This window comes from Gadus chalcogrammus, chromosome 8 (assembly GCF_026213295.1).
Source record: "Gadus chalcogrammus isolate NIFS_2021 chromosome 8, NIFS_Gcha_1.0, whole genome shotgun sequence".
NCBI classification, from domain to species: domain Eukaryota; kingdom Metazoa; phylum Chordata; class Actinopteri; order Gadiformes; family Gadidae; genus Gadus; species Gadus chalcogrammus.
Genome location: NC_079419.1, coordinates 13813244 through 13838570, shown reverse-complemented (window position 1 = coordinate 13838570; position 25327 = coordinate 13813244). Strand labels below are relative to the sequence as shown.

The following is a 25327-nucleotide window of genomic DNA, read 5'->3' as shown; positions in this document are numbered from 1 at the left end:
AAAACATATCTGCAATATGTATCCTGGCTTCCGGCACGCAGATATCTATTATCTTCACAATAAAGGCCCTTGTGTTTAAACTTTATTAAGGTTTTAGGTATGGTCTATCTTTTTTAGGACAGTTAAATCAATAGTAAGACAATTACATAATAGACAATATTGTGGTTCCTTCTCTGACGCCACATATTATGTCGAGTACAAACATTGAAGATCAAATAATTGTATGTAAATACACATTTATTTTCTTAGGCCTTATACGTTGTCGACCTGCCCACTGCAGCATGCAGGCTTTTTTGGTTAAAACATGTAAGGCGTTTACAATATCTATAGTGTGAATGAATGTATAACCATGAAAAATGGTTGGTATGGATTTGCTTAATGACATAGCACGTAACAGCGTCTGTTTGCATATATGTATGACATACTTATAAAATCACTTTTATGCTGTACTAGAATCCTGAATTACTGTATGCAACCGATGCAAAAAGAACGGATTCTACCAACCACAACAAAATAGACTCCAAATAGACCTTTATTGTTGGAGACTAAATTCCACCGGATGCTGCCTTGGCTCTAACGCACACGCGCTTCACAGTGCTCTATGAGCGTGAGTTGGAGAACGGGGAGAGGCAGCCCGTAACTATAAAAGGAATTGATTTCTTGAGGAGGAAGTGACACTTATTGACAAACGAGCTGGCCTTAACCAAAGCAACAGTGCATTAGGAGTTTATATTTGACCCTTTTAGCCGCCGAATAGCGCAAAGACGGTCTCTAAGCAGCCCTTGCTGCCGGAGTAGTTCGTACTCTCTGTGATTGCCTCGAAGTCGGAGCCGTGCTCTCAACGCTACACATTTATGTAGCCCCAAGGCTCAGTTCTCGTTCAGCTTGGCACTGTCTTACTGCTCCTGTGCGGTGTCTACCGCTGACTGCACAAACATTTAGTTACATTTATAGTTGCAGAACACTGATTCATGTCAATTAGATGCACTAATCATGTAATTAAATAGCATGTTAATTAATCTGTAAATTAATTCAAGACGATAGTGTTATTAAGCTAGCACATTTATGCACGTTTGTTCCGATGTAATGCAGCTGATTGCATCCCTATTTTTTTGCATACAGACGAAGCAATTGCTGTCCCAAAAAATCACCACTCCCATCCCGCCTTCCACGATCTGTCTCTGGGTGTCGCCTCCCGAGGGACAGAGGGTAACCACATCACAGCTGGTTTTGAACTGCACAATGAGAGACGTAACAGACGATGTGTCATTCGTTCTTTTTATTGATCAGATCTGATATAACATTTAAACAGGAACAGTTATCACAGTATTATGAAGAATATCGGCTTCCTATGCGTCTGCAATAACGGGAAGGGGGGGCTGAACTCCAAGGAAGCGACTCTTTCGCGTCGTTACACTCTGCCAGCGGCAGGGGGCGCCAGAAGCCGTCCCCCATCCAGTCTTTCCAGTGATGTGCTTTGCGTTTTTCGTTTGGTCCTCGTTCTCCAGCCCGTCTCCATGGCGACGTTGCTGCGATGCGTGTCTTTCGTCGAAGCAGCGGAGGGCATGCACGGAATGACTTAAGAAACCGTTTAAAGAGCGGTAACTGCCCCCAGTAGATCCTTCTTTAGCTGCTTGCTATTCTAATGAGGTGTCTTTGGACCACCCCAGCCAGGCACAGCCGAAACCAACCTGGTGGTGTGGGATCGGAACCAAATGGGTTCATGGATACAGTCTTGTCTAGTAATCTACTTCTGATCGGGTTTGGGTCTGAACTGACTGCCATTTGTCTTGAGCCTCGATAAACTTTGATCTGACCCCTGGGGCCCGAAAGCGGTTTGAGGTTTTTTTTCCTTCAACTTTAATAAATTATTTTTGACTATCGTTATTATAATTATTATAAATTATTTTATGTCTAAAAACATTCAAGGTAATCCAATAAAGATTATAGCACAAACAAATGATTGGTAACGAGATTCGATGGTGAGTCAAACAGCACATGCTGTGTGTCTTTTCATCAGTTAGTTATATAACTGCTTTTTCTGGATGGAGGTCGCTTGGAGCTCCTTCAGACTCTGCTGCGGTCTTGGGCCTTATATAAGACAGTGCCTGGTCCCTTTGGGCTTGGTTCTTGTACAGCATCTTCGGACCTCTACTTGGTACACAAGTATTAGAAACCCTTATTTCAACCTGGAGATGAAACCATTCCACACACGACCCGTAGACCCGTAGGGCCATTCAAATATTCCGTTCTGTGATATCACCGTAGATATATAGTGAAGTGGTTCTCAATACAATGTAACAGATTATATCTTCAAGTCATGATCCTTCCTAGAGAGATGAGGTCACATCCACTCTGCACCAATGAAATAGTCTCTTCCTGGTCACATGACCAGCTTCGTCAGCCACAGCGGTCACTGCTCATTCAAACTATACACAACAACACCACATTTCTTTAGCAAACACAACCACAACAGCAACCAAAGACGATGTGATGTTGGGTGTCCTGATTGGTCGATTTCTACGTCATTTCAAAGAGGGTCACATTGTTTATTGGTCACTACTGGTTAAAGGGGGTGGGACTTAGGTCTGACATGGGGTAGGGGGGGTGCAGCAACACCATTCTTCTAGAATAACCCTGCACTTCTAAAAAACACAGACACTAACCCTACAATAACCCTAACTTAACCCTATGGACCACCCACTACCCCGACCTCTGCCCCAGCCCCCAATGTCTTCCAAGTCATTGAGGAAACACTTTTATGCAGCGTGCCTTAAGTGGATCGCTACCAAGTCAAGCACCAAGTAACACATAGGACCGAGCCCATAGGTAGCACTGATTCTGCCATCCAAGACCCCCTTCACAGGGGTGACAGAGACGGGTCACTAAGGAGCAGGTAGGGGTGAGACAGTACAGAGACGGGTCACTAAGGAGCAGGTAGGGGTTAGACAGTACAGAGACGGGTCATTATGGAGCAGGTAGGGGTTAGACAGTACAGGGACAGGTCATTAAGGAACAGGTAGGGGTTAGACAGTACAGGGACAGGTCATTAAGGAGCAGGTAGGGGTTAGACAGTACAGGGACAGGTCATTAAGGAACAGGTAGGGGTTAGACAGTGAATACAGATACAGGTCATTAAGGAGCAGGTAGGGGTTAGACAGTGAATATACAGAGATCGGTCATTAAGGAGCATCTAGATGCTGGACAGTACGGAAACATGTCATTAAGGAGCAGGAAGGGCGTAGAAAGCTTGCTCAAGGGGATTGAACAAAGAACCTTTCAGCTTGGATTCCAATAAACATATTGACGTTAAACACACCATACATCATACTACATATTAACTTAATGAAATCTACAGGAGTTATCGAGCATTGCCGTGACAACGGATTGTGTGCAGCGTTGCAGGGGACAGAATTTCCTCACAATGTTCTGTTATTCAAGATATAATACTGTCAGGCTACCCCCTCGTATTATGGGATGTGTAGAAGCAGAAGTCTGCTAGGAAGTACTATTGTGTTGGTAAAGACCAGTGAAATCCAGTCAATTCCCTCTCACTCCTGCAGCGTAAACTCCAGCCCCATACTTGATTCATTTACTGCGGAACATGGAATAAATATCTTCCAGAAGCTACTCCAGGAAATCCTCCGGGGGGAGGGGGGTGTAGTGAGACATAGACATATATAATACTGTGGAGATCTAGATGGGTTCAACATACACACACACACACACACACACACACACACACACACACACACACACACACCCACACGCAGACACACACACACACACACACACACACACACACACACACACACACACACACACACACACACACACACACACACACACACACACACACACACACACACACACACACACACACACACTCTCTCTCCTTGCTATGTAAACAAGGCTGTACATGTACAGGTGGGGTATACGTCTGAACAGATAAGAGATGTCTTGGTAGCTATACATTAGCTATACAGTTACAGAGCCTCCCAGCCAGTGCGAGCATGCTGGGTTACTATGGGAACACACTGGCAGCCGGCTTCTTTTTTGCTACAGCAGCTATTTACACAGAACCGGGCCGGAACCGCCCAGGGCGGGGGGGGGGGGGGGGGGGGGCGTCGGGGGCGGGGCTTGTGCTTTGGGGAGGCGACCACCGAGCTGGCTGTCAGTCTGACAGGATGTGGACGAAGGACAGGGGGAAGACGCCGCGGCGTTCCGGGTAGCCCTCGACGTGCCCGATCTGGAAGAGATTATTCCCATGATGCATTGCTTACACCTCGGCCCCCACCGATGTATAAGCCTGACTTTAACCACATCCTCAACTTCCCCTCTCACCTGAACATAAACACAAACATAAGCTTAATCTAGAAGAATATAATAGACATCATTATTGACAACATTACTTTACGCTTTACAATCCATGGAACTGTACACTCAAGTTTTCTAAATTCACACTCACTCAATAACTCTCGCACACACACTCACACACGGCGTGCGCATGCAAACACACATCAACACACGCTGTACCAAAGATATAATAACAAACATGTGCACCACCTTTAACAAGTTTGTCTGTGTGTGTGCATTCTTTCATCCGTGTGTGTTCCTTCGTCCGTGTGTGTGTGTGTGTGTGTGTGTGTGTGTGTGTGTGTGTGTGTGTGTGTGTGTGTGTGTGTGTGTGTGTGTGTGTGTGTGTGTGTGTGTGTGTGTGTGTGTGTGTGTGTGTGTGTGTGCGTCCTGGTACCTACCCACCACTCCTGGTCCTCCTCCCCTGTCACCACGATCACCTCCCCCTCGGCGAAGGTCAGCTCGTCGTCGTTGTCCGCCTGGCAGTCGTAGATGGTCTTCACGCGGCGCGTCTTGGCCTTGCCCTGCAGGGGGGGGGGGCACCGTCACGTTACTATACTCCACGATAAATCCTCCCACAAGTTAAAGCTTCTGTATTAACGAGCAAATTACAAAAAAGACACTGACCTTGTATTAAGTTAAAGGGTACAATATGCGCCTTTTGTGATTTCAAGATAGCTCCATTGTAAATTTTGGGGAAAGAACTTCTCCTACTTACCCCTCAATCTCCCTACTCCCTCCTCACCCCTCCATCTCCTAACTCCCTCCTCCTCACCCCTCCATCTCCTAACTCCCTCCTCCTCACCCCTCAATCTCCCTACTCTCTCCTCCTCACCCCTCTATCTCCCTACACTCTCCTCCTCACCCCTCCATCTCCCTACTCTCTCCTCCTCACCCCTCCATCTCCCTCCTCTCTCCTCCTCACCCTACTCTCTCCTCCTCACCCCTCTATCTCCCTACTCTCTCCTCACCCTCCATCTCCCTACTCTCTCCTCCTCACCCCTCTATCTCCCTACACTCTCCTCACCCCTCCATCTCCCTACTCTCTCCTCCTCACCCCTCCATCTCCCTACTCTCTCCTCCTCACCCCTCCATCTCCCTACTCTCTCCTCCTCACCCTACCCTCTCCTCCTCACCCCTCCATCTCCCTACACTCTCCTCACCCCTCCATCTCCCTACACTCTCCTCACCCCTCCATCTCCCTACACTCTCCTCACCCCTCCATCTCCCTACTCTCTCCTCCTCACCCCTCCATCTCCCTACTCCCTCCTCACCCCTCCATCTCCCTACTCTCTCCTCACCCCTCCATCTCCCTACTCTCTCCTCCTCACCCCTCCATCTCCCTACTCTCTCCTCACCCCTCCATCTCCCTACTCTCTCCTCCTCACCCCTCCATCTCCTTACTCTCTCGAAAGCCCTCCCGCTCCCTAATCTCTCTAATCCCCTCCCTCTCTCCAAGCCCCGCCCACCCTCTAGAAGCGAGGCCAACTAAACAAAATGTCCCATGAGATTTCTCTACGCTGCTGTAGAATCTGAGCAATTAGCCTGGATCGCTGTAGCCTTGAAGGGAGCATCTACCAGACACAGTGTGTAAGAGCCAAGTAGCACAGTGTACCTTTGATATTGTCCCATATTAAGATTAATTTCCGCTGTATTAAGTGAATGCATTCAGCAGCCCAAAATATCTGTGGCCTTAACGGTATCCATGATAACAAGCGGCTCCATCTCACCGTGTTGAGTTTGCGTGGCAGAGGGATGGGCGTCTCCACGGCGTCCGACGTGGTTCCGTTGGTCTCCTGCTCCTCCGGCTCCCCCTGCTGGACAGACTTGCTGTCATTCCCGCCGGAGCTCGCCGTCTCAGTGGTAACGGCGGCGTGAGGGGGCGGGCCGGAGAGCCGGGGTCGCTGGGCCAGCTGGGGCTTGGGGGGCAGGTCCTTCAGTTGGGGTTTGGGCGGCAGGTCGGCCAGCGAGGGCTTCTCGGCCAATGGGAGTCTCTGCTGGGTTGAGTCGACGGGCGTGGGGGGGGGCTTCGGGGAGGCGTCGATGAAGGGCGGGGACTTCTGGGCGGGGTCGGAGGGCGAGGGGGAGGGCCTCTGGGTGGGCTGCGAGGACTTGTCCAACGAGGGGAGGTGGACTGTGTCGATCTTCCTTAGAGCCACTGGTACACCAGAGAGAGACGGAGAGAAAGAGAGAGAGAGAGAGAGAGAGAGAGAGAGAGAGAGAGAGAGAGAGAGAGAGAGAGAGAGAGATGGATTAACATTATGTAGTATATTGAGGAGTGAAAGAGAATGACAGATTAAGAGATAATGATACTTAGAGAGATTACCTTTCTGAGGTAGTTTGGGAAGAACCCGTGGTCCCAGAGTGGACTTTGTGTTGCTAGTGTTGGTGCTGTGACAGACAAAAGGTTAAAGGTCAAGTTTACATCACAGGCCTTAAAACAGTCTACCTCAAAGTCTCCTATTTCTCTGTTTAAAACTCTATACGTACGTTCTGTGTGTGTGTGTGCATGCGTGCTTGTGTGTGTTTGTGTGTGTACCTTTGCTGCTGCTGGTGTCCCTCAAACTTGTTACCAGGTGAGCTTCTGCTTCCTGTCTGGGAGAAGTCACTTCCTGTTGAGGGAGTGAAGTCACATCCTGTGGAGGGACGAGAGACAACGTTAGTCACATATGGGGTCAAAGGTCAGAGGCTGTTTCTGTGTGTGTCTGTGTGTGAGTGTGAGCTCATCTTAAAAAAAGAAAGATCTTTTGAAGCTGCACACACACACACACACACACACACACACACACACACACACACACACACACACACACACACACACACACACACACACACACACACACACACACACACACACACACACACCCTTGCTGTGGTGACCTTGCATCACAGGGCTGGGGGGGTCGGACATAGTGCGCTTGTGTTCGGGTGGGGGTGGTGGAGGTCTCTTCTTGAGGGTGGAGCTTCCACCTGCTGTTCCACAGGGGGCGGAGTTAAGAGGCAGCGAGGTGGGCGGGTCAGCCGGGATACCTGGAGGGGGCGGGGCCATTTATTACAAATCCTATCTGTAACATATTTGCACATTATGATTAACATTTATGCTACTCTCATTCACGCAACTTTTAAACGTATCATTACTCTTTTGTACATTTATAACTTTCTTATCTTTATTTCTTAGTAAATGTTGTATTATCATCCTTTTTGTTATTGTACTTTGAACGTTGTGTTATAAATGTATTCTAACCATTTTGTTTTGAGGTATTATGACCATAGTGCCTTTACATGTATTATAACCATTGTTATTTCATTATACTGGTGTGGTCCCCTGCTCATACCTTTCCCCAGGTTCCTGACGGGGGCCGGGGTCCCTGAGTCGGGCCCGGGGGAGGGAGGGTTGTCGGTGGAGCTGCTGAACACAGGGTTAGCGAAGGCGCCGTACGACAGCCGCTGCTTGTCCCGGTGGGGGGCAAAGCCTCCTGGGAGACCGAGTTTATCCTGTGAGGACCCGCTGGAGGAGAAGCTCTGACAGAAGCTCTGAGGGCGGGGGGAGCGGTCCTTCTTCACTGGACTACACTGAGGAATGATACACACCCCTTTAATACATAGACTCACACTCCACCTTTAATACATAGACTCACACTCTACCTTTAATACATACACTATATTACATAAACCATCTCTACACTGGACTACACTGAGGAATGATACACACCCCTTTAATACATAGACTCACACTCCACCTTTAATACATATACTATATTACATAAACCATCTCTTCACTGGACTACACTGAGGAATGATACGTAGGAATAATACACACACACCCTTTAATACATAGACCTACACTCCATCTATAATCTATGTACCTTCATGAATTTTTTATACATACACCATCTATAATACATTGACTAAATTACATAAACTATCTCTTCTTCATCAATCTGTCCCTCCCTCTACCTTGTCGTCCAGCTCGTCATCGCTGTCGTCCAGCTCCTCCATGCGGAGGTTCCAGTCAAACTCCACGTGGACGTGAGGATTAAACCTGCCAGAAGCAGCCTCCAGCAGCTAGAGAGACATGGGGGGAGAGAGAGAGACATAGGGGCAGAGAGAGAGAGAGAGAGAGAGAGAGAGAGAGAGAGAGAGAGAGAGAGAGAGAGAGAGAGAGAGAGAGAGAGAGAGAGAGAGAGAGACATAGAGCAGAGATTGACATAGGTCAGAAAGAGAGACATGTAGATAAAGATAAGTGGTGACACAGCTGATTAGGGTGAGACGCTGATGGTTCGTTTGGGTGGGTACATACCGGTTCCTCACACTGGCCATTCCTCAGTCTCCTGGCAATGTCCAGAGCCGTCTCACCACTCTGATTGGCTGTTAGGGGAAAGGGGCAGTGAGTCCTCAATTCATTGTGACCATGTAATCATTCCAGTTCATTTGTAGATAAATACCATCGCTCCTGAAATCCATACCACTCAGACACGACTTGGACTAGTTTAAAACAGTCAAGCATAGCATGTTCTGACATAGCCTAGGGTAACATAGCAAAGCATAGCCTGGCCTAGCATATCATAGCCTAGCGTAGCATATCCTACCGATGTCAATGGCAGGTTTGCCCCTCAGTAGCAGCTTGACACACTGGTGTTTCTCGTACAGACAGCAGTAGTGGAGCGCCGTGTTCCCGCTCTCCGTCTGGCGGTCCAGATTACCACTAGGGGGCGACACACAGAGACACAGCATCACAGCCCCGCATCACAGGAACCGACAGGACACGTCTGTGTGTCCTCCATAGGTAGGGGTGTTTAGAGGCCACAGCCTCCAACAGCCTTTTTGTTTTAAAAAATAATTGAGGTCCTTCCATCGGAACAGACGCTTATTAAGAACCAGTAACTACCTGTTCTGGACCAGGAAGTCAACCAGGTGGAGGGAAGTGTGGTCCGAGGTCCTCACGCAGTAGTGAAGAACGGTCTCTCCAGACTCCTGAAACACACACAAAACACACACGGTGGAGGCCTCATCAAAACATGCTAGCTAGCGTCATCAAAACATGCTAGCAGCTTCTAACTGAATATGCTAACACAACATGCTAACTGAATATGCTAACACAACATGCTCACTGAATATGCTAACACAACAGGGTCACTGAATCTGCTTACTGTTAAACCAAAACAATAAACAATAAACAATACAAGATGTACTCCCTCCTCACAGACCTGAAGGCCACGCCATTAAAAACGACAATCAGTTTGCAGTTTTTGTTTATCATTATTTGTAAGGACCCACTCGAAAATGAGATGGTACATCTATGCATGAAATAAAGAATAATGAAACCTAGTGATTAAATGGAACATGCTAACACAGCGTTAGCTACACCAGCCACACCTTCTCAGCGTCGGGCAGTGGCTCCAATAGCTCCGCCCCCTCTGCGTACAGCTTGATGAGTGACAGCAGGTCTCGAGAGCGCACCGCATCGTACACCTCCGCCACCCGGCCCGTCGCCATGGCAGTGGTCCGCCTGGTGAACTTGTGGTCGATGTATTTGGCGTTGATGTACTCCCTCCTCACAGACCTGGGAAGGCCACGCCATTAAAAACGACAATCAGTTTGCAGTTTTTGTAGGAGGATCTGCGTTCTGAATATCTTGATAAGAACCTTCAACCAGAATGTTTTCATTTTAAATTAACGTTAAATGTTGGTGGATAAGGGCTTTGTTTATGTTGTCTATGTATTTGCTATGTCATTGTTATCGTCACGTAAGTCGGTTCCGGGGGGCATGTGTGAAAAGATGGATTTTGTGTTGTGTATTTGCTAAAAAAGTGAAGACCAGCAATAGTGGCAACATTAATAACGATGCTGTTCAAAGTGATCTAATATTAGTTCAAGGGTTTGGATAAAGGGGTCCTTGAGCTGCTGTTCCGGGGCTGTACCGGGGCTGTGGGTTTAGGGGTTAGGACCCCTGAACGCCCAGCGAAAGGTTCTCAGGTTAACCCTAATGTGTTCAAGTGTCAGATTCTACACGGTTAAGAATGGGAGGAAAACGTTTACCTTAGTTGTTGTTTTTTTAAACTGAATTCATTAACTAGGTTATTTCAGAGGTTACTCTGTTGTTCAATGCTTTGCTATTTGAAATTAATTAAAAACTAGCGCAGCCCTTTTCCTTTTTTCCTCATGTATTCGTTGGTTATTGGTTACTAACTTCCTGGTTTCTCTTCCTATATTTGTTGCTTATAGGTTACTAACTTGCTGGTTTCTCCTCCAATATTTGTTTCTTATAGGCTACTAACTTCCTGGTTTCTCCTGTACTTGTTGCTGATTGGTTACTAACTTGCTGGTTTCCCCTCCTTTACTTGTTGCTGATTGGTTACTCACATGTCGCTGGACGGGCTGGGCTTAGCGGATGCCGAGGGAAGGTTTCCTTCCAGGATCTCATTAAAACTACTGTTCCCAACATTCTTAGCAACCTGAAGATGATTTAGAAAGAAGAAAACATTATTATAGATTAATAAAGTGATTTTCCTGCATCAACCCTTTGTTGAATTTGACATTCAAAACATTGTAAACAATTTGGTAACGACATTGAGATACAGTCTGACAGACACAGACAGGCCGAGGGCGACAGACAGAGAAACACAGGTTAATATAGAGACACACAAACAGTGTGAAACACAGACAGACAAACAATAGAGACATGCATGCAGACAGACAAAGAAACAAAGAAACAAACAGACGGATAGACAGACAAACAGAATCGATATGTGAACAGAAAGAGAGAGAGAGACAGATGACAGACGGACGAGGACACAGACAGGTGAACGGGTCTGTCAGACAGGGAGACAGACGGACGAGGACACAGACAGGTGAACAGGCAGACAGACGGACGAGGACACAGACAGGTGAACGGGCAGACGCCCCGTCTGTCAGACAGGGAGACAGACGGACGTACCAGCAGCTCAGAGGTGCCCAGCTTGTCCAGCTCCAGGGACTGGATCCGGGACACGTGGACGCCCATCTCCCTGTGGATGCCCGAGCACTCGATGCAGGTAACCACCCCCAGGTTGGTGGAGATCCAGCGGGGCTCTGCAACAACAGGGGGAAGAAGCTCACCCATCGCTCACACTCCCGCTCCCCGCCGGCGGTCAGTCCCTTCCCGGCGTTGACCATTCGGTCTTCTTCACGGTAAAACACGGCTCATGGTGTCCTGGTGCGGTCCTACCTGCCGCTCCACAGTCACAGCAGGAGTCGTTGCCGGGCATCCTGAGCACCTCCTCGATGACACTCCGGGTCAGCTCCTCCATGGAGCTGTCCCCCGCCGTGCTCTGAGCGCCTCCCCCCTGGAACGCCACGTTCAGCGCCTCCTCCTTACTGTTGGTCAGCACCGAGATCCAACTGGAGAGGGGGGAGGGAGGGAGGGAGGGAGAGAGGGAGGGCGGAGGGAGGGAGGGCGGAGGGAGGGAGGGAGAGAGGGAGGGCGGAGGGAGGGAGGGAGAGAGGGAGGGAGAGAGGGAGGGCGGAGGGAGGGAGGGAGGGCGGAGGGAGGGAGAGAGGGAGGGCGGAGGGAGGGAGAGAGGGAGGGAGAGGGAGAATATGGGAGAAACGGAAGGAGGAAGGGAGGGAGGGAGGAAAAGACGGGGGGAGGGAAATACGGAAGGAGGGACAGAGAGAGGGGGGAGGGAGGGAAAGATTGAGGGTTGGAGGGACAGAGGGAGGGAGGGAGGAAGACAGACAAACAGACAGACAGAAAGACAGACAGACAGACAGACAGACAGACAGACAGACAGACAGACAGACAGACAGACAGACAGACAGACAGACAGACAGACAGACAGGCAGACAGACAGGACGACACAGAGAGACAGAGATTGACGGACAAAGAGACAGACGGAGAGACATAGCGACACACAGAGAGACATAGCAGGGAGTAGTGATTAGATTTGTGTTGAATGTCACTGTGTTCCATCCACATGACAAATCCCGAGTAGGACTGTGAGCGAGGACACGTCTTACATGACAAACTCCTGCTCATCCTCCGCCTGGAAGTGGTACGTTCTGTTATCTGGAACAACGGGAACAAAACATTATAGCTCCGTCGTTTATAGACAGTATTATTTAACTAATCGCTCAACTATTGGGAGGCATTGGGGAGTTAACAGATGATTAGTATTCAGTTAGCTAGCTAAAACCTAATTTATAGTCGCCTTGAATGAACAGCAAAAAGCCGTGGCTGGCAGTGGCTGTGTTTTGGACCATAGACTGCAGTTGAGATTATAAATCTCCCTTAAAGCTACGGGTATCACAATAGCAATCATTTAATTAAATGTTCTAAAATAATACAAATAAATATCAGCTATCTGTGGATGTCCCAGGCCTTGTAATAACCCCGGCCAATCCGTTTTTTCGGCCGCAATGAAATAATTGGATGGCCTATCTGTCTGTCTACCTAGCTACCTGGCTACCTGCGTGCACTCTGCCCGTGCACTTGTTGCACATGACCGGAGCTGACTCTGGTTGGTTTCCTACTCCAGCTTAAAGGAAGGCTGGTTTCCTACTATTGCCTACCCTAGCTTTAAGGAATGCAGATTTCCTACTATATTGCCTACCCTAGCTTTAAGGAAGGCTGGTTTCCCACTCTATTTCCTACCCTAGCTTTAAGGAAGGAAGGAATGCACGCAGCCTACTCACAGGAAATGAGGTCAAAGCATTTTTTGTCATCCCCGCCTGGTTTCACCTGACAGGTCAACAGGTTCAGTCTTACAGGCTGCCTGTTAGACTGAAGGACAGAGACAGAGAGATAGACACAGACACACACACACACACACGCATACATAAGAATCCCCACCAGTTACTGTCTGCAGCAAGAGTATTATGCAAAAAGGACAACAAATCGTTATAGTCTTGAAAGCAAGAGCGTTGCATTGTGGGCGATGTAGTTCTTACTGTTGCGTGGGAGATGGTAAGGATCCCACTCTTGACGGAGCACTTCCTCCTCTGCCAGACCTTTCTTATCCTAGGGTGGGGAAACAAGCTATGAGTCATATTGTGTGTGTGTGTGTGTGTGTGTGTGTGTGTGTGTGTGTGTGTGTGTGTGTGTGTGTGTGTGTGTGTGTGTGTGTGTGTGTGTGTGTGTGTGTGTGTGTGTGTGTGTGTGTGTGTGTGTGTGTGTGTGTGTGTATACAGGCCTACCCATCACTTTTCTTTAAGAGGTAGCCTTTCTTCTCACAGCCAAACTCCTTGTTCCCCTGAAGCTGGTGCATGCTGTACCCAGCCTGTCTGCTCTGGGAGTCCTACACACACACACGCATAAGCACGCACACACCAACACACACACAGCCAAAGAAACGAGCATGCACATACACACAAGCACGCAAACACACACAAGAACACACACAAACCAACACACTATATTGTAGCCACAAAATAATTGTTTTTTTTAGGAAACGTGAATGAAAAGTATGCTTCAAATGCAGTGCTGTGCTATGGGAACTCATCATATGGAATACATGATAAAATAATGCATTGATTAGTATTATCTGAAGGGCACAGTACCGTAGAAGCAGAGAGAGCAGCGACGACAAACTGTCACAGAGGCAAGGCGATACGTAACCATGACAACCACATGCTCAACCAATCACACGGCACAGCCATGCACAGTAGCAGGGTAATTTAAAACACCTTAACACCTTACATTCAAAGTAGTGACAAACAGTATATTGGCATTACTTCAGCAAGAATATATTATAATATGAATGTGTGTTCACTATTGCAACAAACATGTACATAAATAACACATACACACGCACACACACACACAAAGCATGCTATAAGCATCAGCACTGTGTGTCAAATGACGTGTACAACGGCAACATAAACACACGCAGCATTCATTTAAGTGTTGTTTTTACCAAATGCAGGTTGACCTCAAGCTAGTTTTTTAACAAATAATTTCTGTCAAAGCAAACAGGAGGACTTTTAGCTCAAAAAGTAAGTAATTAACAGTCCTGTTCAACAACAATCCCTCTGCAGGTGTGCTCATTTGACAACACATTTAGTGCATTTACATCTTCAACACATCCACCAGCGGGAAGCGGCGAGCTCCATGCAACATACAACACCAACGGTCACCAACAGGCTAACAACAAGCTGATGAAGTCCGTCCTTAAAGACTTACTCTCCTCGACTACAGTCCCAGACAGCAGAGAGAGAGAGACAGACAGACAGACAGACAGACAGACAGACAGACAGAGAGACAGACAGACAGAGAGAGAGACAGACAGACAGAGAGAGAGACAGACAGAGAGACAGACAGACAGAGAGGCAGACATGCAGGCATAATGTCAGCCATAGAGAATGCATCACTTCCACTGCCGTTTCCACTGTAAGCACCTTCCTTCTCATGGATGGCCGCTGTGTATCCAGTTCTGATAACACATCCACCCCCCTTCCCACACACACACACGTCTTGGGGTAATTTGAGGTATCTTGGGTTATCCCAGGTTATCTTGAGTATCCTAGGGTACACTGTTTTATTTTGGGGTATCCTGGAATACACCCGGGTATTTGGGGTATCCTAGTGTGTCCTGGGGTACACCTGGGTATTTGGAGGTATCCGGGGGTCCACCTGGGTATTTGGGGGTGTCCGGGGGTACACCTGGGTTTTTGGAGGTATCCGGGGGTACACCTGGGTATTTGGGGGAGTCCGGGGATGTCCTACCTCCTTCTGCTCCAGCTGCAGGGAGTCCTTGATGAGTTCCCTGAGTGCGGTCAGCTGCTTCTTCTCCTCGTCTTGACTCTGCTTGATCTGGGGATGGAGCGGATCAGACATGAAGCTACACCTTGCTACTCCACCTTCTCCTCCAGCTCTACCTTCTGTTAGGACACACTTTCTCCTCCACCTTCTGTTAGGACACACTTTCTCCTCCACCTTCTTTTAAGACACACCTTCTCCTCGACCTCTACCTTCTGTTGAGACACATCTTCTCTTGCACTACCATTCTGTTGATATACAAACCTTACTTCGTAATCCCTTATTGTTATCGCTTATTGCAAAAGTTTACCCATTTTTTGGTTTTCCTCTTTAAAACAGTTACATTCAAAACCTGATATGCAAAAAGAAGGAATGAAATACAAGGTTTATATAAAGGTAAACCGTAGCAGTATTCAGACTAAATATTTTGCAGCAAATTTGACTCGCAACAAAATCCTGTTGTTGTTTAAAGTAGATGAGTGGACTCTTTATGGATTTCTTCCCACTGTTAGTCTAGCAAGGCAAATGGAAACGGAATCCATAAATAATACCAACATTCCAGGAAGTCACCCATCACTTCCAAGCCATTCCCAAGATAGATGGGTGTTCCTTCTCAAAGATTTCACCTTTTTCAATATTTTTTTCCCAATCTTATCATACCAAACGTTGGCCATGAAGCCATTTCAAAATATCTGACAGTGATGAAAACAAAAAGTTGTGTAGAAATGTTTCAATTTGGCAGAGTTTGATTTGGTATCGTTATTAGTTCGGTTCAACTCCTCTCCAGCTATCATGTGTCAGGGACATCGCGTCCCAAGACCACTGAGTCCCCGGCTTTATGCCAGCGCAGCAGGCCTGCACCACAGACAGACATGCAGACAGACAGACAGACAGAGACAGACAGCAGGCCTGCCCCAGAAAGACAGGCATGCAGACAGACAGACAGACAGACAGACAGACAGACAGACAGACAGACAGACAGACAGACAGACAGACAGACAGACAGACAGACAGACAGACAGACAGACAGACAGACAGACAGATGCAGCAGGCCTGCATTAGGGGGAATGTCCTACACCAGTGGTTCCCAGACATTTTTGCAGGGATGAGCCTCTAAACAACTGTCAAGGTCAACTGAGTACCCGCAGTGATATGGGAACAACTAATGCTAACCCGAATATACAGTATTTAATAACAGAACTGCATTTAAAAATATAAGAACCAGGGATTTAAATTGACTGTTTGCAACAAGAGATTGACGCTTACGTTGGACAGATCGGTTGCCAGTTTCTCAATGTACTGCTTCAACTTATCAGCCGTCTTCAGACCATCCTGGAAAAAACTATATAGACAAGAAGACAAGAATGAGATGCAGAATAGAACAATATAGAGCATAGAATATCACATATGACATATATAAGTTACGTGAATCTAGATACTTTTCTTTATTTTCAATCCAGATGAACATTGCAATTTGTTTACATTCACATCTTCTGCCGTCGAGGAGCTCGTATCTCATATCTCAACATGTTTAGATCCCTTGTGTGCTTGGACATGAAATAAGACTAATCGTCCAAAATATTAAATGAGCGGTTAGCCATCGGAGGTCCGCAGAGCTTACTATGTCTTAGTTGCATTATGGAAATAACTACTTTCTGAAACCCAGACTATTTTCGAATACATGCAAGGACTACTTTTGAACTTGAAAATCGAGAATAAGATTCCTCTACATATTGATGACAAATTAAGGCTGATGTGTTTTCAAGTTAGGCTCTTTAAAGCTAGGCAAGGGAATTTTGAGAAACCAGCAATAGTAAGCTTGATTTATCAGTATCAGTAAGTATCCAACTGAAAGAATCCCACCCCTCCCTTCAGGCATACCTCCAAAGCACTCCCCCAAAACACATGACTAGCTTGCTGGCTTCAGCATTGGTCTACCTAGCCTTGTGGAAGACTCCGGTCATGCCTAATGAGCACACGGGCAGAGCATGCGCAGAAAGCAGAGCCGGTAGTGAGACAGACTGGGGCAGAATGAAAGGATTGGACTGACTTAATACAAGCCTGCGACAACCACAGAGAATCTTTCTTATTTTTTTCAGAGCATTTGATGAACTGATTGCTTTCAGGATGTAAAGATAATTTAACAAATATAATAAAAAATGCCTCCTAAATAAAATGCATAGACCAGCAGTGGCCGTAAAGCAGCTCCAACGGCTGGAAGTGTTTCGGATTGGTGCTAGATGTGGTTCTTACTTGCACTGAGCGTGGTAATACTTGATGAGGTTCTGCAGCAGGTCCACCCCCTTTTTGGTTTTGATCTCATTCACCTTGATGAGGTACTGTTAGACGGAGAAACAAGTACAGGTCTCACTACACACACCAGCTAGCATCATGTAGCTAAGCTAGGGCTAACCCCCTGCAGCTACCATCATGTAGCTGACATACACCTTAATATAATTCGGCTAAGATACAGGTAAATATCATAAATCCAACATCATGTAGCTAAGGTGCAGTTAAATATCATATAGTTCAGATCATGTAGTTAATATACAGCTACATATCAGATCGCTCAAATCCTGCAGCCAAAATACAGCTCATATCATATACCAGTAGCTAACAGCTATAACTTCAAAATGACAGACATATATACGGTCAGACAGACAGACATACAGACAGACATGAAGACAGACACAAAGACAAAGACAGGCATAGACACACAGAAACACAGAAAGAAAGAAAGACAAACAGACACAGACATATTGACAGAAAGACAGGCAGACAGACCTCACACATCTGCAGTTGGAACAGTCTCCTCTCCTTCTCCATCTCCTCAGCGATCTCGGCTCCGGTGATCTCTGTACGGATCATACCATGCTGCTTAGCATGTTCCCTCTTCTCCTTCTCTATCTTAGAGCTGAGGGACAGACAGACAGACAGACAGACAGACAGACAGACAGACAGACAGACAGACAGACAGACAGACAGACAGACAGACAGACAGACAGACAGACCAGCAGGTACACAGACAGACAGACAGACCAGCAGGTACACAGACAGATGGGAAGACCAATCAGCAGACAGACAGACAGGGAGACAGAGAGAGAGAGGCGGGGGACAGAGGGACAGACAGTCAGTCAGACAGACAGTCAGTCAGACAGACAGACAGACAGACAGACAGACAGACAGACAGACAGACAGACAGACAGACAGACAGACAGACAGACAGACAGACAGACACAGACAGACAGACAGATAAAAATATGTTACATTAGCACATGGTCACCGCTCAACCAGAAATAACAAAGCTGCTTCACAAACAAAAAGTAAACAGACAACGTACAACTTGGTCTCATAGTCCTTCCAGGCCTTGTCAAAGGGTTTCTTGATGTCCTGGAGACCAGAAAGTAAAATGTTACTGTCTGCGTTCCACTTGTGTTGACAAAAGTGGATTGAATACACCTTATTGGACATTATCTTACTTTAATTTAATAATCAAATCTAAAATAATCTATCCCCACAACTCCACATTTTACAGTAAAGGCTTTGCAGAGCAACATTTAAGAGATGAGTAACAGTTGTACCTAGTCCGACATAATCTAACGTGAGATAATGTAATCTAATGTGATACAATCGAATGCGATATAATCTAATGGGATATCCTCTAATATGATATCATCTAATGTGATATAATCCAGGATGCTCTTACCCCTTTCACACCCTTCAGGTCTCCCTTCAACAGAGAATCCAAGGAGAAGACGACATTATGACTGAGACTCTGCAGCTACAGGGGAGAGGGGAGGAGGGCATAAGAGAGGAGGAGAGGAGAGGGGAGGAGGGGAGAGGAGGGGAGAGGAGAGAGAAGGGGTGGTAGAGAGTGGGGAGGAGAGGAGAGGGGAGGAGGACATAAGAGAGGAGGAGAGGAGAGGAGAGGAGGACATAAGAGAGGAGGAGAGGAGAGGGGAGGAGGGGAGAGGAGGGGAGAGGAGAGGAGGAGAGGAGAGGGGAGGAGGACATAAGAGAGGAGGAGAGGAGAGGGGAGGAGGGGAGAGGAGAGGAGGAGAGGAGAGGGGAGGAGGGGAGAGGAGAGGAGGAGAGGAGGAGGGGAGAGGAGAGGAGGAGAGGAGAGGGGAGGAGGACATAAGAGAGGAGGAGAGGAGAGGGGAGGAGGGGAGAGGAGAGGAGGAGAGGAGAGGAGAGGAGAGGAGAGGAGAGGAGAGGAGGACATAAGAGAGGAGGAGAGGAGAGGGGAGGAGGACATAAGAGAGGAGGAGAGGAGAGGGGAGGAGGGGAGAGGAGAGGAGGAGAGGAGAGGGGAGGAGGGGAGAGGAGGAGAGGAGAGGGGAGGAGGGGAGAGGAGGAGAGGAGAGGGGAGGAGGGGAGAGGAGAGCAGAGGAGAGGAGAGGGGAGGAGGACATAAGAGAGGAGGAGAGGAGAGGGGAGGAGGGGAGAGGAGAGCAGAGGAGAGAGAAGGGGTGGTAGAGAGTGGGGAGGAGAGGAGAGGGGATGGTAGGCAGAGAAGATGGGAGGAGAGAACGGGATATAATAGGAGAGAAGAGATAGGAGAAGATAAAAGACCATTTATAAATTATTAATAAACAAGTGACTTTTTAGCTTTTGTGAAAAACAGGCCTAATGGCAGAGATGGACTAAAAGATAGATTTTACACTATATTAAATACATTAGTCCAACTACAATCAATACATTTAATGGTGAGGAAAAGCACTATCTGCACAGGATGCAGGAGCTGGGGCACTCAGGTGTAGGATAAGGTCAATGCTGCAATCTTTCACAAAGCATATATAATACATATAATGGCATTTTTAATATAGGGGAGAGTGGTGTCAGATGAGCCAGTGGGTAAGTTGACCCAGCCCCTGTATTTAGGCAACTGTACACATTTGTTGTCATTGACCATCAATTCAGGAAGCACACATAATTTATATCTGGCTGTGATAGAATCTGTGATAGATGGTACATGGCAAAGTTGCAAGTACGTTTTTTTCACAATGCTTGTCGAAGTAGGTTTTTAACATATTAGGTATAATGACTGCTATGCCAAAGCAAATGTATCCACACGTAAAAATATATGTCATACATGTTGGTGATTTTGCCAAGATATAAAACCATGGGAATTATTTAGCCAGAATTTTTAATCTAGGCAGCTGTTACATGAAACAAATAAATACGACTATTTGGAGATGGAAAATGCATTCAACTTGAAAGAATAAATTGATCCATTTACCATAATTTCACAGACCTATGTAATAGATGCATTGTTATCATTTTAATTGACAGGGGACATTCTGAATTAAAGGTAGATATCTTCATTTGACTTCTGTCTTATTTTTCCTTGCCTAGAGGACAACATGAGTAGAAATTGGCTCATCTTACCCCACACGCCCTATAGGGTAATTCAGAACTAATTTGAGAGCAGGATTCAGGCTTGATTCCCATCCCGTGCGTGTGTGCGCGTGTGTGTGCGGGTTTGATTAAGCATACGTATGTGTGCAAAACCGGGAAGGAAACATGTTCTTGACACTTGGTTTATATGATGTCATATTACATAAGTCATTATGCGATCTTTGTTCCATCTTGGGGCTAAACGCTATCTGGGCGTTACCCCATCCCGCTAACGTTTAGAACCAAGATGGCCGCTTAGAACCAGAGGAGGGGGACACACCAGGTTTTTGAGGAGCACTGACAGCTCCTTGATGAGGCCTGAGAAGGTGATGAAGGCGGTCCCCAGGTCAACATTGTCCCGGCTCATGAAGTTCCCGCCGAACTTATCCAGAGCCTGGCTGTAGTTCTCCTCGTTCTGGATGTGGTCTGCGTGGAAACAACACGCAAACAAGAGACATTAGCCCCTATGTTAGGAGAAAGAAAGACACTGGAATTGGACAAGGCATGTTAGTGCTACCGGTGAAGAAAAACATGTTGACGGCATCCTAGCTCCAACACTTAGAAGACAAATGTAGATTGCACTGACACATACAACAAATGTATCTCACAATACTGAAGCAATAGGGAATGATGAGTAGTACCTTGGCCAGAGTTGTAGACAGCTTTCACTGACTTCTTGACCTTCTGTAGGGCAGTGCGGTCCTGGTCTAAAGCCTAACGCAAGGAGAGAGACAGAGAGAGAGACAGAGAGATTCCAGTCCGGTTTAGGGTTCAAACCCAAACAACTGATAGATAATATGCATATTGTTGTTGTAATGTCACAGTTAGTCTCAAAGCCCTTTATCACAGTTAGTCTCAAAGCCCTATATCACAGTTAGTCTTAAAGCCCTATATCACAGTTAGTCTCAAAGCCCTTTATCACAGTTAGTCTAAAAGCCCTTTATCACAGTTAGTCTCAAAGCCCTATATCACAGTTAGTCTTAAAGCCCTATATCACAGTTAGTCTCAAAGCCCTTTATCACAGTTAGTCTCAAAGCCCTATACTGTATCACAATTAGTCTTAAAGCCCTATGTCACAGTTAGTCTCAGATATCTTTATCACAGTTAGTCCCAAAGCCCTTTGTCAAAGTTAGAGTCTCAAAGCCATTTATCACAGTTACAGCCTCAAAGACCTTTACCACAGTTAGTAGCATGTCCTTCATCAGAGCAATAGTCTCAAATACCTGTATCACAATAAGTAGGACTTTATACCAGTTATAGTCTGTAAAACTCCCAAACACACAGCAAGAAAAGGAAGACAACTTTAGATGATAATATCAGAGGGGCTTTCTAGAATGACTAGACTTGTAAGATGGAAATAATGTGAAAGTTTAACAAGCAAAGGAGACGGCAATGAGACAGAACAGCAGGAAGAAGGGAGAAACCAGGACAAGGCAGGAGGACCCAGATAGACATTTATAGCATCTGTCTTCGAGCCACAGTGGTTTTGGGCCAGACGCGGTCTGTATAGCTTGGACTGCAGTAATTAAGATGTTACTGGGCAGGAAAAAACACCAGAATAAACTCAACAACAATGCGTCCTTGAGCCTCGTAAACAGATCAATGCCACACACCGATCATCACTTGAGTTGTTCTCACCCAACCAACTGACTTTGGCTCCATTCAGGTCAGTCTTCCCAAATAGAAACACAAAATAGGAATTTCACTGTGATAGCATCAGGTGGCGTTTCAGGATTCTAATAATGTTCAGAAAATAGGACACCTGCGGACATCAGGTGAAAGACGCTTCCACTTAGCACCAGATAGCTTACTGGTGACCCTCAAAGGCAAAGCAACACCTTTATCTTTTCCCGTCATGCATCTGCAGCTCCTATAAAGTCAGATGTCTGACCGATCTGAGATGTGGCTCTCAAGACCAAAGCAATAAAGACCCCGAACTCTACAGGTCTCCGTATCAAACCAAATGTGTGACTGACACCCCCGAAACCCACAAGCAAAACCGCCGAGAATTTGCCCACAATTAAGACTTATTAGACTTATTTAAACCTCATACCTGATTAGTTATAAACAGAGACTATAGTTCCAGCTTATGTGAAGCTGTAGTCAATAACTATAATTTATATTGTACACCGAGGCGAACTGAACATAGATCAAATCATCTTGTACGGACATGAGGAAGAGCGGCCTGCAGAGCAGCATCCCAGCCTCAGCCTCCCAGCACAACAATAGACCAACGGACTGGAACTAGCCCGTATCTCCAATGCCTCTTCGTGGAAAGATGCGATGTGCAGTCTGAGATCGATAGGCCCAGGGACCTTTACCGCAGACCGCTATCACACCACAGGGAGAGGTCATAGAAACATCCTCTCAATGTCGAGGAACAGCTAGTAATTCAATTTAACCTGTTTTTTTTTGTGGTCTTTCGTCGGCGCCGGTGACTAAAAACAAGACAGGCGGGCCTCACCTCCTCCAACACGGTGACGGTGTTTCTGCAGCTCTGCAGGCGTGTGGTGAAGCTGGACGTGGTGGGGGAATTGTAGTCCTCTGTGGTCTCCGACAGGAACTCGCATACCGAGATCTGATCCGGCATCCTTCAACGGCGGAGTTGGTCCCGGGCGGGAGGAGAGAAAACCGGTGGAAGATACAAGTAGCGGTCGGGGAGATAGCGGATTGCATATATCACATGAAACTGAGAAAAAAGCGGAGATCCGCTGGGCCAGAGGTGTGTGTTTCGGGGCAAAAGGCGGCCAGTGACAGCAGTCAAAATAGCTGAATTCCTGCGAGCCCGCCCTTCTCTGTGCGCTAATTACGCTCTCAGCTGTAAAAACAACGGTTCGGTTGTCTCCAAACGGTGCGGACCGGAGATAAATGTCCTCATCGCGTCGCCAGGGCGGACGTGCAATTATCTAAGGCTCGACGGGTGAAACGGTACAAAACCAGGCGAAGTGTTTTTGTAAGTGATGATTCAGCCGCTGTGCCGCCTTCCCTCTCTGCCTATCCCCCTAGTGTCTTCTTCTCCTCCGGCTGTCTGCTGCTCGCACACACACACACGCACGCACGCTCTTCTTTGCGCAGACGAGGGGAGAAATAAGGCCGTGCGCATGCGTCCGTCCCCCCGTCCCCCCTCCTCTCTGGTGAATCCATAAAGGATATGCTGCAGCCCATCCATTCCGTTATTCCGTCAATAGAAAGTGTAGAGGATTTAAAGGAATCTGCGTCCGCTTTGTGTTTGTTTGGCTCAACGACAAAAAGCTGTATTTTTTTAATGTAATTAGAACCCGTATGCAATTTGCTATGATATCTGAGCTATTTAAATATTCTAACGTCATTAATGAAAAGAAAGAGAATGCATTAATTAATGTGAAACAGGTTACCGATGACGTCACGTTTCGATTACATTAACGGTGATATCGCCTATACGTTACAACAGCGTGGCCTACTGGTGGTGTTTGGTATTGTATTCCGAACCCTTTTTATCTTAGGGGAAGGTTATAAGTGGGACGTACATGGTTTGCCTATTTAAGTGTTGGGTATGTAACATACAGTTTAATCATCTGTGTGTATCAATAGTGAGAGGTTTGTGGAATTAAAATGCCTTAACGGCGTTATTAACTTACCGGCTCAAGAGGGAGTCCCGGGAGGGGAAGCTGGAGAGTCGGGAAGAAGAAGCTCTCATCTCGGCATATTGGCTCACTTTCAGTCCCTGAAATGTCCAGTAGGGGGGAAATCTTCAAACACCACATAATTGGGTAACAAATTATAATCAAAAGAGGAGTTTATTGTGACAATAGGAGTCGACTCAATGATAAAACATATCACTATACCTATACCAAGGTTATTACATCCGTTAGGTCTAGATGGCAAATCTGTCCGAGTCCAGACCCAAAGGAATAAAACAGCAGCGATTTACCACAGGGAAAGTTGTGTGGAAAAGGCAAGCCACGCCCAACTCACCAAATAAAGCGCGTTGCTGCAACTGGACCGCTACTTTTTAGACTTTAAACCTTAACTGAGCTGAAGTCGTTTTAGACCAGGTGTCCTTGACTTTTTGTATCCGAAACTCCTGCATCTTCAGAGTCGTTAAGACCTACATTGCGGCAGCGACTGCCAGTCTTGTTGGCAGTGTGGGCCTTTCATACAAGGCTGTATAGGTACAATCTGACCGCGAGAATGGGGGAGGCTGTTCTGGATCTGAGCAGCACGATTCGTCTCAGGGTGGACAGGAAACGGCCAGTGGCCATGTGGGGTGGTGGTTGTGGTGGGGTCGTGTGGGAGGGAATCTCTGAAACGGTGTCCACTTTAACAGGAGGCTCACCGGTTCTGATCATGTCCTCGGACCTCTCGCACTTGTCCTCTCACGTGGGCTCAGACAGTGGTTTAGGTTGTAGTCAATATAGTCCATTAAAGCTCAGGAAAGTTTTGATGAGCTGTTCATCAAAACACATCATTTGGGAGTGCAGATTTGGTTGATGGAATGGACCTTGATATGATCATATGTGATACAAAAAAGTTCCACATATACTTAGACCATATTATGAAGGTTAGTTGACTTATTTTCATATTTACATAATATCTCATATTTTTAATGAAATTGTATCGATAATATGTGCATCAAAATGCACAAATAAAAAAAATCACGCTGAATACAATATTATTTTGAGAACCATTTCAGTGATAAACTCATGATCAGATCTCAAGTGTATCCCCTATGACTGAGGTCCAGTTTGGACGGCCTGTATGTGGAGCATGAATCCACGATGAAGAGACGTTGCTCCCTTTAATCCTGAAAAAAAAACGCCATGTGTCCGTGACAGGTCCATACGAAAGAGGCTGGAC

The 25327-nt window shown here is 46.7% G+C and overlaps 1 protein-coding gene across 1 annotated transcript; it reads right to left on the bottom strand.

Annotated features, from left to right (window-relative positions):
• Nucleotides 1-6815: 6815 nt before the first annotated feature.
• Nucleotides 6816-24693, bottom strand: LOC130388097 (arf-GAP with SH3 domain, ANK repeat and PH domain-containing protein 1-like). Its single transcript, XM_056597433.1, has 26 exons — nt 24446-24693; nt 24109-24194; nt 22956-23082; nt 21133-21205; nt 20772-20917; nt 18798-18872; nt 18432-18481; nt 17876-18005; nt 17345-17430; nt 16358-16433; nt 15059-15145; nt 13531-13631; nt 13285-13354; nt 13030-13117; nt 12355-12403; nt 11564-11736; nt 11294-11427; nt 10720-10811; nt 9733-9919; nt 9245-9330; nt 8946-9061; nt 8657-8724; nt 8314-8421; nt 7692-7929; nt 7222-7386; nt 6816-6992 (listed from the first exon to the last, which is right to left on the bottom strand). The coding sequence occupies exons 2-26, from the start codon at nt 24165-24167 to the stop codon at nt 6829-6831; spliced, it is 2748 nt and encodes a 915-aa protein (XP_056453408.1). The 5' UTR covers nt 24168-24194; nt 24446-24693; the 3' UTR covers nt 6816-6828.
• Between the last annotated feature and the right edge of the window lie 634 nt (nt 24694-25327).